The sequence below is a fragment of the Lagopus leucura genome, unplaced genomic scaffold (genome assembly GCF_019238085.1).
Source record: "Lagopus leucura isolate 7727_CA_CO unplaced genomic scaffold, USGS_WTPT01 Super-Scaffold_100044, whole genome shotgun sequence".
Taxonomy (NCBI): domain Eukaryota; kingdom Metazoa; phylum Chordata; class Aves; order Galliformes; family Phasianidae; genus Lagopus; species Lagopus leucura.
The window spans coordinates 292,749-313,329 of NW_024962291.1; the positions used below are offsets into that span (position 1 = coordinate 292,749).

General features: G+C 40.0%; 1 protein-coding gene across 10 annotated transcripts in view; it reads right to left on the reverse strand.

The window, feature by feature from the left end:
• Nucleotides 1–712: 712 nt before the first annotated feature.
• PPP6R3 (protein phosphatase 6 regulatory subunit 3) overlaps nt 713–20,581 on the reverse strand; it is a 51,191-nt gene continuing 31,322 nt past the window's right edge. For 9 of the 10 annotated variants that reach the window (XM_042884612.1, XM_042884610.1, XM_042884614.1 and 6 more), the window contains 9 exons: nt 17,159–17,256; nt 15,198–15,252; nt 14,359–14,489; nt 13,113–13,231; nt 11,545–11,698; nt 10,334–10,440; nt 9,499–9,649; nt 6,368–6,490; nt 713–2,114 (listed from right to left, as the gene is read on the reverse strand). In XM_042884612.1, the coding sequence (XP_042740546.1) occupies nt 2,063–2,114; nt 6,368–6,490; nt 9,499–9,649; nt 10,334–10,440; nt 11,545–11,698; nt 13,113–13,231; nt 14,359–14,489; nt 15,198–15,252; nt 17,159–17,256 (990 nt within the window). In that variant the 3' untranslated portion in view covers nt 713–2,062. The remainder of the gene's footprint in view (nt 2,115–6,367; nt 6,491–9,498; nt 9,650–10,333; nt 10,441–11,544; nt 11,699–13,112; nt 13,232–14,358; nt 14,490–15,197; nt 15,253–17,158; nt 17,257–20,581) is intronic. The other variant, XM_042884615.1, reaches the window with a different exon arrangement.

Here is a 20,581-nt window from a genome sequence, read left to right on the forward strand (position 1 = left end):
CCTGCATGAACTAAGTAGTGAACTGTCACATCAGATCACTATCAGAAAGGAGGACAAACTACAAGGTTTGGCTGAACTGCAGGCAACAGGGCTGAAATACAGTTAATGACTGACACTGTCAGTACCACCTTCACTCCTCCTGGCTACGTAAGAAGTGACGGCACCTTGCTAGCGAGGGACAAATCACTTCACTGGAAAGGACAGAAGGAGACACCACACTGCTCTCCTGCACGTGGGATTTACAGCTGCACTGCAATTCCTGCACTGAAGTGAACACTTCTGTTTCCAAAACAGGTAAGAAAGTGATGAAAGGACAACTGCCAACCTCACCATTAATAGATAACACTTTCAGAAAAGGTGCATCTGGAAGCAATTCTGCAATTAAACAACATAAACGGACTCAATTCCATCATTTATAAGGTACAAATAGAAAGGCAACTATAGTTTCCAAGTCCTTCTATCATAATGTTTTCTTTCTCCGTTTTCACACAGCTGACGAGTTTGCAACAAGTTGCTACTAAAATCTTCTGAGGAAAATGCAAGACAGGAAGCAGTAAGTGCAATGCCATTGGACTTTTTTCCTTTTTTTTTTTTTATTTCTGTATGCAATGTAATGTTTAGGCACGTTGCTTGGGACGCTTTCTAAAATAAATCATTGGCCATTGTTTAGAGTATCCTTTTGGCTTTAAATACTGGTCAGGAAAACAAATGATGTAAAAATAAATGAATATAATTATTACAGAAATAAAAATGGATTTGCATCTAAAAGTGCAGGAGGTGAAGTACTTTAACCCTTTCACCAGACAATGTGGCAATATACAGAATATTGCTTCCGTTTGTTTGAGAAGGCTGTTGGAATTGTACACTGACATAGAAAATTATAAATTACACAGAATTAGTTTCCATAATCACTATATATATATACACAAACCAGCTGCAAAAAAAACTGGTTTAGAACATACAAATGAAAGCCTCACACAGATCAGTACAGTGAAAGTAACAATTAACATGCTCTGCTGCCAAAATCGGTATTAAAAGAACACTATATACTTTTAAAATGCGTGTACTGTAATTACATTAGCAGCACGGGCATTTCATGTACTGGACTTGTCTAAGAGGATTACAGCGTTTTCAATACGCAGATTGTTCTGAAATGTTCCGTCGTGTAATGCTGGGGAGTAAAGTAAATCTTGGTGAACGGGTTAAAAGGCAGGTGAATCACTTAACACAACAAGCCATGTGCACCTCAAATATCCTAGTGTTTCACCTGTAAGGTATTGTTTCAAGCAAACAAGACTTAACAGAACATATGGCTTTACAGTAACATCAATTTGTCAACTAAGTCGTAGCAATAAATACTTAAAATCTCTACCAATAGACTTACATTTTTGATCTGTCTTAAACAATACAGAAAACAATTACCAATTAAAAAAACCTGTTGTAAAATGTTGAACACCAAAATTCTCATTTAAATCACTTCTGTAAGCTAAAACAACCAAAATAACGTTTATAGGGCATTTCAGTTCTACAATTCTTCGCCAACCCGGAAGAAACATGAATTTCAGGTGTGGGGTTTTTTTTTTTTGGTTTTTTTTTTTTTTTTTTTTTCCTTCTTTTTACAAGGTGAAAAATGTATGAAAACCTGCTAAATACTTTGGTCACACTAATCATCAAATAGTTATGTCTCAAATACATTAGATTTGTGTATTCACTTTTTTTTTTTTATAAAACTATTCTTACAGCCATTTTTAACTATAGTAACACTACTGTCATCATTACATGGGTGGCAGGATCTTATTTCACAGGCCACCCGTTAATTAGAACAATACAATATAAACATACGCAAAAATTATTGGTATTTCTCAATGTGCAATATTTTTACACTTATGAATTTCTGTACAATGTCTTAAAATCTAGAATATAAATGTTGCTGGTCCTGATCCCTTGCAAAATTAGTGCAGCAGTAACTGGCTTCAACAGGCTCTAGATGAAATCCTCAAGAAACGCTCAAACCCCCGGGTATCAGTTCATTTTCTTCAGCCAAGGCAGCAGACATCACATATCATACAGGGCCATTAACAGATGTCTCTCCTAAAAGGGTGCGTTGATCAGTCCTAAGAGGCCAAAAAAGGATGTAAGTGTACAAGAAACAGGTGGTGTCTTTTTTTTTTTCCCCACATGCCCAAATTTGCAGACAATGTTAAATTAACAAAACTAGGAAGAGCTGCTGAATTCCTTGAGGTGGAGAGTCCTTGCAGAGAGATCTTGACAGATTAGAGCACTGGAAAATCACCAACCACATGGAGTTCAACAAGAGCTGGATTGCCCACCTGGGATCAGTCAGCCCTGGCTGTATATACAGACTGGAAAAAGAGGCTGGAGAGCAGCCCCACAGAAAGGGCTCTGTTGTTCTGGCTGGTGGCAAGTTGATGGCAGCCAGGGCACGCTGCTGGCTCACAAAGGGGATGCGCCAGGCCCAGCACTGCTGCTGAACAACGGAGGCTTGTCCCGCTTTGCTCTGCAGGGCCTCGCCTCCAGCACTGCATGCCATGTGGGTGCCACAATGCCAGGAGGACATAAAACTGTCAGAGGGCATCCAGAGCAGGGCTATGAAGGCGGTGAAAGGGCTGGAGGGCAAGGTGTGAGGAGCAGCTGAGGTGCCTGGTGTGCTCAGTCCAGAGCAGAGGAGCTGAGGGGAGGCCTCACGGCAGCTCCTCACAGGGAGCGGAGGGCAGCGCTGAGCTCTGCTGTGCGACAGCAACAGGGCCTGAGGAAATGGCATGGAGCTGCGACAGGGGAGGATCAAGGGAGTGTCAGAGCAAGGTTCTGCATCAGAGGGTGGTGGGCACAGCCCCCAGGTTCAAAGAGCATTTAGACAGCGCTCAAAAATACAGTTTAGTCCTGGTACGGAGTCAGGAGTTGGACTCTGCGATTTTTGAGAGTCCCTTCCAGCTTGGGAAGTTCTGCTCAGACAAATTAGCAAAGGCTGTGACATTTCTTCCAATCTACTGATTTCTACAGTTCGGATTACAAGGTTCGAACATTCGCCACACAGGGAAGCCAAAACCCACAAGTTTTCCTGCAAGTCTAATTAAACTTTTCAGAATAGAATTCCACAGAGCAAAAAGCAAAAATTACAGGCTCGTCCTTTTCTGGGAGTTCTTTCTATCTCGTTTGGCATAGCCAAAGTAACTCAGCAAATGTGTTTCATCTTTATCGAGTAACTGAATGGTCTCTGGAGCTGCTGATCTCTCCCCTAGAGAACCACCGATAAATAGCACGCTTCTGAGACTTCTCCACAGCTTACTCTGTGAGGCAAAAGATGACATTGGGATACTTCAGATTGCATTTGAAAATAAGCAACTAAGACATAACAGGAAAAACAACTGCTTTGGCGATTAAGTTTACAAGCTGCTGTTTCACTAATACTTTGAACTTCAGACCATCACTATGAAAGGTTGGTAAGTATGGAAGAAGTGAAAGAGCAAACCTGTAAAAGTGAAAATGGTAATAGTATATACAGTTCTAGATAAGCTTGGGAAAAGATGTGAGCTCAGCTGCCCTGGTGTAATGCAAATGAAGAGATCAAATCAGCTGTGCATAAAAATATTAAGAATTGCAAGCAATAAAAGCAAAAAAAATCTCAGCTTCCATTTAGCGCAAGTCTACTGAACACATGTGGAGTTTCCTTTAAAGAATATAAATACCATTTGGAACTGCATGAGAAAAGTTACCTGTAACTCCTGTTCTCTGATGGTGTACATCACAGAGAAGCCACTCTTGGGTCCGTGCTCTACATGCACATGACCAGCAGGAGTCCCCCTAGCTAAGTCTTTGGCTGCTAAGCACTAAAAACACTTTTTAAGAAAAAATATGTACATATTAGATAAAAAGACAGACAGCACTAGACAAAGTTAAACACTTTTTAGAGAAACCTATAAGGTAGGAAGCAAGTGCTGCACAGAGAGGAGTTCTGACAGTTCAGAAGGCAGTAAACTACAAACTATTTGGAAAACATTTACAACAGAAAAGGGCTCCTAGCAGAGAGTATTACTGCGGCCACCAGCCAAAGACCTACCTAGGGACTCCTCCCGCCAGTCACACATGCATGGAGCCCCAAAAGTACAATTCAGATTATCTAGACATTTGTTCTGTACGTATATGAGGATCTGCTGTGACAGTCACCTTTAGAGAAAGCACTGAGCTGCGCCATTCAATGAAAGGAGTTCCTCGAGATTCTCTGTAACCCAAAAGCAATCTGAGGAACTGCTGGCTCTGAGAGCCCTCTGTCGGCTAAGACGAGCATCTTTACTCAGCAGGCAATCACCTCAGAAGGCAAGGACCCACACACTTCTTTCTTCCCTGTAACGCAGTGCTTAGCACTGCTAGAAATGCTGCATCGATAAAAACAGCACCTCTAGATAAAAAAGGGGCTGTGGAAGACAGAGTTTCTGTGTTTCCACCTTTAAGTGGGCAGTTTTCTTCCAACTGGATCAATTTCTTGATGAAGTTTACTGAATGCACGCAGAGTAGAAAGATCAGGCTTACAAAGAAACAGATCAATATTTCAGTGTAATCTCAGGTCCTGGATGCAAAACATACCCACTCAAACTAGTCCCAGACAGACAGAATCTCTAATTTGAATAGGCTTGCACCTTTTTTTAGTTTCCATAAAGTATAATCAAAAACATTCACAAGAGTTCTGTTGCATTATATGTCAAGCTATCTTCTGAATCTCAGCTTATGAAAGCTTTACATTTTGTCTTGCCTAGAAAGTGAAGAGTGTAATAGTGCCTACAGTCTTAAAAAATGACTAATACTTGCAGAACATTTCTGTGAGAAATACCAAGTTCCTCTAATAATAGTTTTATATCTGTGGAAGTTGAAAAATACCTTTTAAACTATTGCAACTTAATATTAAAATACATCTTTGTGTATTTATATATTCAGAATCCTAACTCCTGCTTACACTGCACAGCAAAAAAAGTCCCTGGAATTGCTTTGAGTTAAGCAAAATCCTCCCTCCCTTCAGAATATGCTCGCTGTCAGAACTCCTGCAGCTCCCCAAAAAGAAGGCACAACACTATTCCTCCAGACTCTGCCCTGCAGCAAGAGAACAGACCCCAGGGATTACTCAGAATTCAGTAACCGACAAATGCACATTCCTTTTGCATGGGTTTTCTTTAAGACAGCACAGTTCCTCTTGCACACCAAATTCTATCTACATTAGGAAACGTCAGCATTAACACCAACACAATCTTCTGGGACTGTAATACCCTGATGAGCAACAAGCCATTGGCTCCCAGAGGAGACACGTAATTAATCTCCAGGCAAATGTACTAAAGTACAGGAAATAAGGCTCTCTTCCCCTTCTCTGAGCTGTGCAGCTTGCGTGGACTGGCTCAACTGCAGCCCTTCTGCCTTCAACAAGATCAGTTCCAGCCATCTGAGACTTTTGGCAGGACGGAGGCTGAAGCAGTGCAAAACTGTCCTTACTCTTGCACAGCAGCAGTTGGAAGCTACCTCTGCCAGACACTGCTCTGACCTAAGTCCCTGAGCAAGGTTCTCACCAAACACCACTTTCAAGGTGGGAATTCTTCTCACCTACTTCAAATTCTTGGCTGTTGCAGCGTTTAAAAACATATTTCTCCCTTTGACAGTTGTCAGCTCAGAACTGTTTACTAAACCACTATTCTCTAAGACTGTACTAGCAACCAAGCTGCTAAAGAACAACATTTCTTTCCTCCAATACATACGCTGAGCAATCCAGACTGCTCCAGAGAACTTTATTTCAAACCATTTATGTACTTTGAGAAGTCTTCTCCAAACCTAAAAGTATTTAGATCAATACCTCACAAAGACAAAAGTGCAAACAGTAAGTGATTCAAAATTAGAGGCAATTATTTGACCAGTTCACAATTAAACAAACATGATTTAAGGCATTTCCCTTCCACGCAGCTGCAGTGGTGGATTCCCACCAGCTCTCCAGCAGTGTAAATACAGAATGAAAAACAGCAGCCCCAATTTACAGCAATGCTCAGGACAAAATCAAACATATCCCCATTTTTCCAATCATAGCTTTCATAATTCTTATCAAGTTTGTATCGTGAACCAATACATAAAAGAAAATAGAGTGGGAATAGGAATATTTACAACAATATTTGCAAGTAAAATAACACAAGGCAAATACATTCCTGATGACTCAAGAATTTCAGTATGGCTGGACAACACAGCAGTAAAAATCTCATAAATAGATGCAAGTGCATACGTAGCTTGAATTAAAAGCAGACCTCTTTAGGTTAGTTCCATTATAGAAAAATATATAAATGCTACTTAGAGAGTTGAAAGCATCCCTGAGTGCAGTTACCTCTGTTCTGGACTGCTGTTAGTGGGCTGCAAAGCTGAAGGAGCCTCTTCCGCAACCTCTGCGTTCTCCTCTACCACATATTTACAAGAAGCATCCTGCGAGGTAGACAATTTTCCTTCCTCACTACATGAAAGGAAACAAGGCATTTAATCTGTGAGTTTAATTTTTAAGTTACAATATATTTCAGACAACAGCAGAAAATAGGGAGAAGGGTTTGGTGCGTCACATGCAAATGGATTTTAAATTATGATTGAAACATGAAGATCAGGCATATGAGTCCAGACTTAACAAACACTGAAGGCACCGGCGTTCAAAACCATTAAAAACCAACTGGATAAAAATGCAGGAAATACAATGATTACAAATACAACCAGGAAGTAAATAAGGAATGGTGTGAAGCCCACAGCGATAACGATCAGGGTTACAATCCTTTACTGTACATACCGATAGGATTTCAACACTCTGAAGCCATAAGTATGCAAAAACAGAAGGGAGAAAGTATAAAAGAAATTCAAGATTCCCTTAGAAATTGGCATCGACAAAGTCTGTCCGTAAAACAAATCAGCAGAATCACTGACCACCTTTACTGGTAAACGACCCGATGGCTACACCTGTAGGTGCAGCACTCATACCGGCCTTTGCTCTACTGCAATTCACCAGCGTCTCCTCAGACATGGAACTGAACACAGCTGGGTGAAAAAGCAGCGTGCAAAACTTGTGTTTTGCCTCTTCAGAGAACTATAAAAGCTCTGGCTTCCCACCTTGTCCCATTAACTCAGGCCCTGATTGGCACGTCAGTGTACAAAGTTATCTGTACAGCGACAAGGGCAGAGGGCAGCTCTGCAGATGACCGAGTTGTTCTCTGCAGCAGTAAGTCTAGTTAAGTCGTCTGGAGCATTCTAAAGTCATTGCTGATTTCTCTTCCTCCTCTTACAGCTCTCCTGCCGATGGATCCTCCCTCTTTCAGAGAATCCTTTTCTTTCCTCCCACATATCCTTAAATCTACGCAGCCTATAAGATAATGTCTTATCCCTGTGAATGCTCACCAACACCCATTTTCCCATTTGGTTTATTACCTCATTTGTCTTAAAACTCTGTGTTTGTTTGAAATACTTGCCCCAAGCACCAGGTCTTTTCTAAATTTCTTTTGTCATTGTTCTTAAAGAGGTATCCTCCATTCTCCTTCTCAATTTCTTCTCCCTTATCAACTAAGCTCAAAAGTCATTTTTCTCCTTTGCAGTTTTCCATATAGCAGCTCCTGTCCTTATGATGCTTCTCCTCAGCACTGATTTGATCACCACCCATCTTCTGTTGGCAGAAACTTATACAGAACTTAGGTCTGAGAGCATCCACTTTGCCAGATATGATTTCCACTCTAAAGCTAAATTGATCTATTTTTTTTAATATTATTTCCTTTGGATAAAATATTTATTTCCCACTTGCTGTCTGGGCATATTTAAAAGTACGTTTAAAGAAAGCCACGTGAGCTCTGACCAATATGAGGCCATTTATCTCTACACTGGAACTAAACAGTCCACATTAAAGATCTCATCCCGTCAACTCTCTTCTACACTTAACATCCCCCCTCCCAAATCAAGATCCCAGATTCATACTCCCTCCCTTTGCACCTCTCTCCTTTCAGCTGAGAAGATCCATAGCTCAGGCAAGTAACTCCATGACGACAGGCAGCAACTGCCACCACGTGCTGCCTACTCATATCAACGTCATTTTCTGCACTCTCATCAGAAGCCACAGTACCATTTGTCATTTAAAGCTGTTTAAATGTAAAAGCACCACTGATATCCAACTGTGACTGAACTGTAACAACAGAAGTGCAGACCATATAAAAGCGTTCTTTAAAATACAGAATGAAGATTCATCATTTACTAAGTCAAGAAGTCATTCTGATTCCATGATATACCACTCCAGAGTCACACTGCTCCTTTCAACTGCTGAGGTTCAATTTCTCTAACAGCCACTTGATTCTTTAAGTGCTGTGCAGTCAGAAACGCTCCCTCCCCCACATGAAAAAGCATTTCTTGGCACTTCATCTAGGTTACAATTTATTACTTAGATATCCAAAAGGATAGAAACAAGAGTGACTGTTACATTTCAATTCCCAGAGCATCCAGAATCAACTGTACTTGTCTACTAACAGGACAGCTAGAAGTAAAATGCATTTAAGAAGGACAGCGCAGGGACTAACTCCAGGAAGTTTTTTCTTTGGAAAGATAGTGGCTCTTTTAAACAATCCCTAAAACATACAGTCAATTTCTTCTCAGCATTTAAAACTCAAACAGAGACAGATAATAGGAAGTATAAAAGAATGAGCAGAGAGCTGGATGCAAAATGCTAATAACATGCTGATCCATCAAGATCAGAGCAGGGAAAAACAGTATCAATACGGGCAAAAATATAATTGGTCAGACCAGTTAGCCTCTGTTTCCTTATGTTAAGAAGTGACACCAAATAAAAAAACATTTCATCATTAAGATTTGGTATACAAGGTGGAAACAAATTGTACGTATCACGGTCCTTGTACATGTAATATGGAGTATAACCATATCGTAAGGCCATGTATCAAAATCTAACACTTTGTATCAAAAGATATCAAAATTAACGAGCTTGTCTGGTTCGAGACTTCTGCGTACCACCAGGAGACCAGAACAGACCTGACACTGACATCCACATCACTGATGACTCCAGATTTCTGAATAATTACTCTCAAGAGCAGCGCCCAGCTGCCCTTCAATCTCTCCCTTCCAAGCTCTTTTCACAAGAGACTGAATTCCAAATCAAATACTCAGTTGCAAAGTTTAAAAGGCTTTGGCCTTGATCTACAATTGCATCATTATTTTAATGTACATTAAAATGGCACAGTAACGTGCATCAGGCTCAAAATGGGGCCAAGCCTCCCCCTGCTAACTTTCCAACGACAATTCAGATTTGATAAGGAAAATCTTATTCCAGTAACTAACCGGAAATAAAGTTTCAAGACAATTCCATTTGGAAAAGGGCTCTGGTTGAACACTTAGGAATTCTCACTTGAAACTCTTTCTGAAGACAGCGTTCCATCAGCAGCACTTGTAAAACAAGAGTGGGAAGGCAATACATCAGGAGTAAACTCTCACCTTTTGAAAACAGCCGTTTCAGTTTTAGCATCTACAGTAAGGCTCAGCGTCTCCTTCATGCTGCCATTCATTACTGTTTCTGTTACCTTGTCTGTATTTTCTCCATCCTCTTCTCCATCTGAGCTGGCCTCCATAGCAACACTTCCTGGGGCTGGAAGAAACCGAGCACTTCAGTACATGGCTGCTCATGTGGTTACTGCGATACATTTGCTTGACCAAGACGTGAGTAGAGTGGTATGAGAATACCAAATTTGGTCTTCTACAGCCCAATTCATTGCATGATTTCATGCTCTACAATTTGCCAGTAAATTCCCAAGTACTGGAAAGCCTCTGACAAATCCAATCTTTCTGGACTTCTCATCTGCACTTTGACTTCTGTCTGTCTACTAATATGTACAGAAAATTAATTAATGCAGGTTTGACTTCTAATCATTTCATATAAATAGAACAAGGAGTACACGTATACATAAAAGGTAATTTCAAAAGGAAAAAGAAGAAAGGGGAAATCTGAACACTTTGAGGTCTGTTGCACATGGGAAGAGAGCAGAGGCTACTGACTATTCTTGGGCACCAGCAGAGCTAAGTGCTGCCAAACGCACGGCTTCTCTAACAGAAGAGATTTAGCTTCCCTGCTCATGATAGGAAGGCTTTTCAGAGGCAGTATTAACCAGGAAAACTGAACTTCAAAAATTTTTTTTGCAAGTCATTCTCATTGGCTAGCAGAAGAGCAGAACCAAATGAGAGGTCCCTGGATACAGTATAGTTTGGCGAGGTCTTTCTTTGGTTCGAGTGTTAGAAATCAATCCATTCACATTTCTGAATGCAGCGTACTCACTTTCCAGCTGTGTTGGAAGACCAGCTGCATTTGCGCTCAAGGGATCCATTGGCTCTGTGTTTGTTTCCATTTCCACGGGAGAATTACTTCTTAAGGAATCTGTCGAGCTTCAAACACAAAATAAAAATAAGCTTTACAAACAACAGAATGAAAGTTGCATTTGGTTCTTTCAAAGGCACAAAGCCTCGAGCATTACTGAACCTGAATGACACCAAGTTCACGTGAGTCTTGGCTAAGGTGTCCCAAACAGAAGTTCAGTAATGCAAAACCCAGCAGAGCACGGCACCAACTGAGGATATATTTGGCACTGCTGTTATTTTTACCTGCAAAGGAGATGCTGCAAGGCACAGAACTACTGCTGGCTGCTCGCAGTGTTCCCAACATTCTAAGCTTCTTTTTAAATGCACTTTTTGGAACCTTGAAAATCCAGAGTTCTCTGCTGAGGCTGTCGACACAGGCCCTAATTACTGACTGCAGAAGTTGATTTATTTGCTCAGTGGTATACACAGCATAGCTACAAGTTTTTCTGATGTGGAGCAATTCAAAACACAAATTTTGACCACTTGAAACGCTTCCATCATTTACAGAGTAGCATGTTCTCAATCCACTAATGTGGCAACGCCATGTCTTCATTTACAAAACTTACTAGAATATGGCAACTCAGATTTTACATCTGTAGGGATGATGAGGTACTCGCACAGAGGAGCTCAATTATTTCTGACATACTGATCACATCAAAAGAAAGTGTATGTGAGCTGTGGTCGAAATACTACAGAGCTGCCTTTCTAGATTCTGTAGTTACATAACCATGTGTGTGCTTTGTTTTGTTTTTAAACAAAGTTTAGAGCACTGATAAAACAGAATCATCATCAACATTTTATGACCCTCACATTCAACAGTTACGTGTGTTCCTTGAGTTCAGTCTGCACCAAAGAAGTCATAGCCCGCTTCCAGGCAGAGACCAATATTCAAGTACACAAATCATCTTCAAAAATCCTCTAAAACAATGACCCTTTAGGTTCCACTAATACTGTAAAAGCCTACTGTTTAAACTGACCATACAAAGATCCAACACTATAATGTGTGGGGCCTTTGAACACAGCACACTCTGCATTACCAGCAAAACACCTCCAACACAGCCTTGGTAGCGAGGCACACCCCAACAATACCAAACAGCAGCTGAACTCGCCCTGTATCACAACTGTTCTTACCTCAAAGAGGATGTGAACTCTGAAAAAGAAGCCCAGCCAGTTTCTTTGGCTGGCATAGGTTCTTCTGTACTCCACACATCAGACCCAACAGAATCCAGATTGGTACCATGCGCAGTTTCCATGGGCACATCAAAGTTAGCCGACCAATTTGGTGCTAGAAAACCAATCAGCAAATTCATCAGGAACCAATTTAAGGAAAGCAAATGTACCTATGCCTAACTCGCTGATTCTCTACGTGCACATTCCAAAAGGAGCAGCAAAATTCTTAACTGTATTTTAAAGCACATGCAAATGAATTCTGTATATAGTTAAACTGTGTATGCACTCTTCAAGAGAAATTCTGCTAGCAAGGCAGAACTTCAAAAATGGTAACTCTCAGTATTCTGAGAAAAATCATTAGCACTAATCTGAGGAACACAAAAACTGTATTAGACCACAAGTGCAGTTCCCCTTTATTCCTTAACCTAACATTAATGGTTGTTGCAGATTTTCAGTGCTAGTTTCTATGCTTAAAAAAAAACAGCACCCTCAGGTTTTTCATCCCTTCCTTCAGTTTCCTATGCACATTTTCCTCAACACAGAAAATGAGCACGACAACGCAGGTACAGGTGGTCTCTAACATCTCATGCATTTTTTCAGAAAAGCTTAAAACCCCTTATGACTTTCAAATATTTACTGGGATATTAAATTTTGGAGCAGTCTGGACTTAAAAGCATCTAATTGAGGATAGGTCAATTCAAAATACTTCACCTACCCAAGGGAAACATTTTCTTCATTAACACTTACATACAAAAAAACAGGCTGAAAAGGAAGCTCTGACTAGCAATTAGAAATTCCAACCCAGGCAGATATGGGAGGAGACCCACATGGATCAAAACTTGTTTGACACACAGATGCCAACGACACCAATCTGACAAAAGAAAAGAAAACCCTTAACTATTCCTTCTATTGTAATTTTTAATTCCTTACAGTCTAGATAAACACAGGGCTTTTGCTACAGACATTGCCAGTTCAAGTAAAGCCATTTTAGTTTGCAATTTGATTGTGAAAACTTCTAAGCCAATTACAACAATTAATTTTCCATGTGAGAGCCCTACTGATACACACTGTAAACAAGAATATTCATGTGTGAAATGACACCAATCTCAATCCATTTCCCTTCTGCAGAATGCGTTTTAAAAGAACACTTGAAGACGAAGTGTTGGTCTGAAAAACTTCTAGTAAGAACAGCCATATTTTATGCTCAGAGAATAACAACCTATCAGGTTTGCAAGCATCTGAGATGCGTAAATTAACTTTTATTTTTCCCATTCCTGTATTTTTCCTACTCAATTTTCCCTCTTGAAGAGTACAGATGTGAATTTTAGACTCCAGTAACTTAACTCAGGACATGTAAGGAATTTTAATTGCCCAATACCCACGTACTCTACAGCAAGCAGTCTTTACAGTGAGAGAGATTAAGATACTTGGAATAAATAACAATAGGAGGAAAGCTCTTACAAAAATAACACTGTGCTAAATGTAGCACTTTCCTATAATTCCAAGCAGTTGGCAGAAAAGTTACATACGTTCATTTAAGTCTACTTCCATTTTGTCCTCCGTATTGGCATGTGATTCAAACAAATCTTGCTTTGTTCCATCCTCTTCTTCAGAGTCAGTACTTTCTTCACTGTCCGTACTGCCCGAACTTAAAATACAAAGACAGAGTTTACATGGGATTGGATCTAGGGCACTATAGAATACTAGAGAGTTTGAGGCTTGATAGAACTGTAACAGCTATTGTCACCGATACATTAAGTGAAGCCCAATTCATGAGCTGTCAGCATGCCCCTTATTTCCGCCCTCCCCCCAGAAAAACCAAAGGTTTATCACTTGGTCATGTAAAGAGATTTTTTTTTTTTTTCCCTTCTGCACATAAAAAAAGAGAACCTTCACTCCCATCACGCAGAAGAGATTAGAAAAGAGAAAGGAATTAGACCAGTTATCTCCATACACTAAACAGAAGCACTGAATTGTAGAATTCTTGTCAAGACCAACATAAACATAAGAAAACAATTTATGTTGAAAACAAACCCAAACGTATTCCAGTCAGTCCATTTGCATACGTACTTTGTAACCTAGAGGCAAATTTCCCTTCCTGGTGAGCACAACCAGCATTAACAGTTAAGTAATGACATATCTAAGCACATGCTTGAAACACATCACCTACGTGTACATAACGCCAGCATACAGAACAACTGCTCATGTGGAGGAGGTCTCAGCCCCACACACTCCAAAGGCCACAACAGAAGAAGCACATGTGGTTTGGGACTTAAATCACAGGAAGGTCAAAAAGCTATGCTGGGACAAAATCCAGAAGCCACTGGAGGCTGTGTAGCCCTGAGAGTTTTGGGGAACAGATGCTCCTTTCCTTCAGTGCAGCTGCCTATATAGTTTTATCCACAACTGCAGTATGAATAAGGGCAACTATGGCAATGGAAGTGGATACTCTAATTCTAGTAGCACTACAGAAAAAGAGAGCAAGGTCTGTCTACACAGGTAGGGACTGCCTTAGACTGAGCTGCCTTGGGCTGAACGGAGGGAGAGAAAAAGGAAATAAGCTGAGATGCAGAAAGAACCAAGTAGTCAGGATAGCAATCTTAAGCAAACTAAGGCTTGAACAAAGCCTTAATAAATAATAAAAAATAGCTATCCCTCTACCAACTTCTCCAAAGAAAGGAAATTAAGCTGGACAGCCTGTGCAATCAGCCAACCTGAGGCAGAATGTGTACTCAGTGGGAAGGCTCACTGTAGTGCTGAACACAGATGTCCTACCTGGAACGTCTCTGGGACTCTGGTGTGAATGCAATATGTTTTTCTTCCCAGATGTCTTCTTCATCAGAACCACCATCATCAAACTGCTGTATCCGCTCCTTACAGCATGCCTCAAACAATGCTATATTGCCCTAAATATAGGAAAAATATAAAAGTCTCTTTATGGATTAATTATTCTACTTCAGCATTTTGGAAATACATGATTGGTTTGAAAAGAATCTTAAACTAGCAGAGAAAAAGCACCTCTCAGTAAGGACTGAAAAACCAGAAGGCATCAACAACTTAAAGCTCCTAAGGAAAGCATACAGTGGAACTTGTTTTAGTCAACTGCTAACATGCTGAGTGCACTCATCCAAGAGCTGCTGGGAGGCTCCCTCACAATTCAGAATGGCGCGTAGGAATGACATCAAAAGAGCTTTACACACAACTGCACCACCAAACATTCCAGCTTTATTTTCTGTAGCAGGATTCATTTCAGCTCAACTGACATGCAGTACATATGCTAGAAGTCTCTATTCTTCACTTCCTGTTACTGCTATCTTGCCAGAATGCTGAAACAGTGTCTATGCTCAACTCACGTGCAGTCTGCACTGACTAGATCCAAGCTTGTTCTTGAACCTGGACACACAAATTAGAAGCACTTGCTTAATATTAACCATAAGGAACAGTAATAAAGTAATCTAACTAGAAAATCCCCACAAGGCAGGAATAAGGTGTACTTACTTTCTTAAGGTTATAGATACATCATAAAAGAATAAACAAAAGCCATCACCAAACCTTAAAGGTCACTCAGTTTAAGAGACGGCAATTTTTCTGCAGGCACAGGAATGCATACTTACACTTTCATTTGTATTGAGGGTAAAGTTGATGTCTGAGACCCGATCAAAAGAAACACTGCAAAATAAATGATGCATGAAATACACTAAGAAAAGATGATGTTATCACACGAGGACATGTCATTTTCACAAGTCCTTACTTACGCTATGAGACTAGGAAAGTGAGAAACCTAAAGAGGCAGTCATTTCCAACACAAAACCAAGCACACAAATTCTACTAAGGAAGTCCGTCGTTCCTGAGGCTTTCTCAGCTGTCAAGTATTTTAAAGATACATCTCTAACTGAATCCTCCAAAGATCTCGTTAGCAGGTCTTTTATCTGACAATTGATTTCACCTCTCTCCAGAAGGTCCTTCTTAACAAGCAGCAGCAATGTGAAAAATTAACATCAACTTTGGTTTTCTGAAGACAACACTGAACAGCTCTGGTTTTTTAACCGACTGCTACACGGAAGTTAAACCTGCTTCCCCCCAAGCTGCACATTAAGTTGGAGGCTTCACACTTCTCCACATATCAAACTTTCCAGCAGTTTTACAAACTAATACAGGTACAGCTTAGATCAAAAATAACACCAGGCAAATCGAATCTCTGGGGGAAGCAAGAAAACAGAAAGAGGAAGGATAACCTAACAAACTCTCAGAAGAGTTAATACATTCTCTGGTCACGTACAGCAGTGAATTCAGAGCTACTCTCTTCCTCTAATCCTCACAGCTTTAGAGACCAAGAAGGTACAAGACCAGAGATCCAAAGTACCAAGTGTCAAATGTGGCTGCACTACCATGGGAGCTGCCCCCACCCACCCCAGGATCACCACCTAGCTAGAAGTTGCACTACGCAGGTAATTTAAGCTGCAATTGATTCTTGCACAAGAGGCATAATCTTAAAGTAAAAGGCAGTTAATCTACAACTGAATTAAACTCAGCGTACCTACCACATAGCTCAAGGTCTCACTAAGTCATCTATCTTCCTTCCACCAAGATCATACACTACAAAGGAGTTCCAACCCCCACTCTTGCCAAAATTCACTTGCTTCTAGCCAAGTTCCACAGTATACTGAGCTACTTTCTCACCCATCTAAACTTCACCTATCCTCCCAGCAGATTATGTGGTGTAACAAGGCAGCTCTGCTTCTTGGAAGGCATGTGCAAGTTGCAGGTAGCCATCAGTTACTAACCACATCTTACAGAAGAGCAAAGATCTTACATTTCATTGCCTTTTTACGCTTCCACAAACCATCATCAAATAATGTTTTTACTCAATTTTAACTACATCTTCTTTCATCCCAAGCCATGAATTCTAATTAAATCAGTATTGCTTTCAGTTAGAACTCCCATTCTTTCCTCATTATGCATCAGTTTACTTTGAATTGAAAAAAAAACAGAAAAGTTTGTCATAGTTTTGGTTTTCTTGTCTTTTTCCACTTGCTTTTGTTGTTTATAAAACGTGACCAAGACATGCTCTTACATCTTAACTGCTATGTTCTTAGAAACAAGGGCAGATTTATAATGCCCTCCCTCAGTTTCCTCTACAGGAAACGGGGCATGGATTCCCACCATCTTCATAGGCAAACTTCTAAGCAGAGCAACTACCCGTTCTGCTACACTGATTCAGAGGGGTCAATGACTCCCTCTGTGCCTGCAAGCAGAAGTGCTCCCCAATAAAGCCAACTCATTGGTCACATCTGGCTTTTAATAGCAGAGCTACAATTTATTCTTCACTCACAAGCTTTGTTTTCACACTGGCCAGCCAGGCCATTTCAAGTGAACGATTTAGCTGTCGCTTTCCCATATAAACTGCTCAGAGAGGCTTTGTAAGAGCGCTCAAACACATTTTGGTACCAGAAGACAAGACTGATAGCCAACTGCATCACATGGATATAGGCTGGTATTTGTCATCATCAAAACCACAGAAAGAAAAAAAAAGTTCCAGAGAGTACAGTCAGAACCAGCATAATAATATACTCACTTGCCGATGTCATCTTGATCAGCAAACTTCTCATCGTTGAAGCCAAACTGGTCAATAAAATTGGACGTCATTTGTTGCATCTGATAATCAGAAAAGGCCTGGCAACCCCAGGACCAACGACAGTGATATAATGATTCTAATAATACTCTAAATCCTATTTGCCCATTTTGCTCCAAAGAAATAAAAGTCTCTCTAATCTAAACATAAGAGTCAGCAAAAGGATCTGCCATACCCTTGGAATTTTAATGGTAATACTGACTACATTTACTGATTTGAAAGCCAGTCTAATTGCAGCTCTTAATGAGAAAGTTAAATCTCTAGTTTAACCATGTGTTAACCAGCACCATTCTGAATGCACCCTTAAGCAGGGGAGCAACACAACATACTTGGCAAAAGAAGCAGCTGCTTTTCTTAATATGAATATTAAGATATGAGCAGAAAAAAATGCAGAGAAGTCCATTAAGCAGAGATAATGAGTTCATATATTAGCTGTATTGCTCATACATACATACTAATTGTGTCTCTTCAACATCTAGAAGAAACTGAAGAGCATACACAGCAAGTTATTTCACATCCCACACGTCAGTGCAGCGTCACAACTGTGTTTATGTTTTAAAAAGGATGTCAGTGCCAAATGCCAGCAGATAGGTGTACCAGGACTATGAACTAAATTAGTACTCATTCTCCTGGAACCTTTAACAGTGTTGTTTCTGCGTGTAACGTCAGCCAAGGTCAAGCTACTCCAGGACACATGGCTGATGTCAACTCTCTTGCTGCCTTCCCAGGTAGCCAAGGGGTCACAGCATACAGGCAGAACCTCTAAAGAAAGTGATGAAGCAGAACAAGGTGAATACAGAAAGAAAACAAGGGAACAGTGGAAAAAAAGTTTGAATTAAGGCAGGAAAGAGAAAAATGATGGCTATAGAAGTATGAGACAAATAGCAAGATACCATCAGTGAGTCTGAGAAACCCAAATGCAGGCACCGGTACGTAGGGTTACTATGCTACACCAAGCCAAAGCAGAAACTCTTGTATTTTGATCTCAGATTTTAAAATCTGAGAGCGTTTCAGAACCTCAGGATTTCATTCCAACACAATTCATGTATCAGCCTTACGTAGGTTAACAATCAATTACTGACTGTCCCACTAAATCATTATTCATCTTTATGCTGGTTACTGAGAACTCTTCTTGTAAAGCATCTTCGCTATTATGGATGTTAAAAGTCAGGAGTGAAAACAGGGTGCAGCCATGAATGCCAGTCACCAGGATAAACAGAAAACTAAGACATGAGTCTCGTGACATGAAGGGATTATGAAACTCCTTTGGTCACTACATCAGAATTGTATACAACAGCATACAAAATGCAATTACCAACTGCTTGTGTGCCTAGGAGAAGACAGTTCCATCCCATGGTCAAATGTTTGAAAAAGGGACAAAAAGCAACACTAAACTAGTGCAGAACAAAAGAACAATGGAAGAGTTTCTACAGCCATAGCAAGGCAGCACATGAAATAGTAATGGCATGAGAAACCTTACATCCCAGGCTCAGCTGTCAGGAAGACACCTTTATCAAAGACATCAGTTCTGAAGTGCTCATCAGAAACCTGCATTAGAAGTGTCTCTGAGTGAAAAGAAACATTTCTTTTGGGCACAGTGGGGACTTATTAGAAGCACAGCATCAAACTAAATTTGGATGCAAGTGTAATTCTGCATAAACAAAAGTTAAATTTGACAAAAAAATTAAAAGGTAAACAGGTTCCTTAGTATTTCCCACTCCTCACTCATTACTTCTTAATGGGTACCCTCCTGATCCCCCCCCTTTACTTACTGGTCTACAGAGATTAGGCTTAGCTGCAGCCAGTTATCTTTACTCATTAAAGAATGTTTTTAGTAATTTCAATGCATTTCCCATCAGTGACTTATCTTGTCTAATATCTTGCTTTCCTCACAAGACAACTTTAAAATGTACAGCTTATTTAGCTAAGGAAAAAAATATATATATATATATATATATAATTTTTTTTAAATATTTATTTTACATATTATTACAATATTTTATTGTAATTGTATATTTTATTTTACATATTATTACAATATTTATATATATATATAAATATTGTTTCCTTCAAGTTATTCACTGCAGTACTACCTGCATTTCTGGAGATTAGCTGCCTGGATTATTAAGGGGTGCATGAGAAGCACAGAGTTGCTTTGAGATCTCACTTTCTCACTAGAGCTGCTTCAGATGGCATCCAACCTATCATGCTGGAATTTAAGCAGACCATACATGCACAAGACCCATGGAGCAAATAAAAATGAAACTCTCTAAATTTGAGCCACCACTCCCAATTCAAACCTTGAAAAGCAATTACTTATCATTAAGAGTATAGAAAATGTGCAAAGTACCAAAACCAGTCTTAGACTAGGTACCAGACAGCTGTTAGTATGAGCTAAAAGAAATATGATTTTGATTAATAACCTAGATGAGTTGTATGCTTTGAATAGGGCACCTATCAGTAGTTTTGCATGACAAAACTACACACCAGCAGCTGCCACTCTTTCACCATCCATGGAAGAGTTAAAGGAAATTTATATTGCAGACAGTATTTTTAGAAAAAATTCTGTCATGCTTCATAAAAATGGCACCAATGTTCTCCATAATCACTCACCCCCAAAATACTCCAAATGCCATCACCATATTAAATACAGAGTTATCAGTTACTATAAGTACTAAAGCTTCAAGGTGGACATAGCTGTGATTTAAGCTTTCAGTCTGGTGAATCTGAAACTTCCTTACAGCCTCAGATTTAATTTTTTCTTACCTTAAATGATAAATAGCTATCTTTGAAACACTCACAAAGGAGATCTCAAAAGCACGTACTGAATCACAAATAAGCCATCTAGCACATTAGAAATTTAATTCACAAAGATTGAGCTATGTCCATCTGCCCAGTAGCAAGGGTCTACAAAGTTAAAACCATTCCAGCTGCTTGATACAATCTGTCACAGAGCTGTACTTAGCTGGCTCTTTGTTTATATTGTTGTGACAACTGCAGCTCCTGACATTTTGCCTTAAACTAAAAGCATGCAACAACATACAGACAACCCACCCCTTCCCCACTGAAGTCAGGATCAACATGTTAAGAAAAATCTATTAACCAAGACCCAACAGAACCCCAACTCTGATTTCAGAGCAATTAATATTTTCCAGAAAAACAATTAGAATTCACCGTATCAGCCTTCTCCATCTAGTAAGAACAAAGGTCACAGAAACTGTGTTCAGCTCAGCCACACAGCTAGCATATGAAATGGCTTAGGTGTAATGAGCAGAGACCTGTGTACACAGCTCTACCTCAGTTTAAAAACTGAAGACTGAGAGGCCAAGTCACATCTATGGGCTCAATAAAGTAAACGTGTGCATG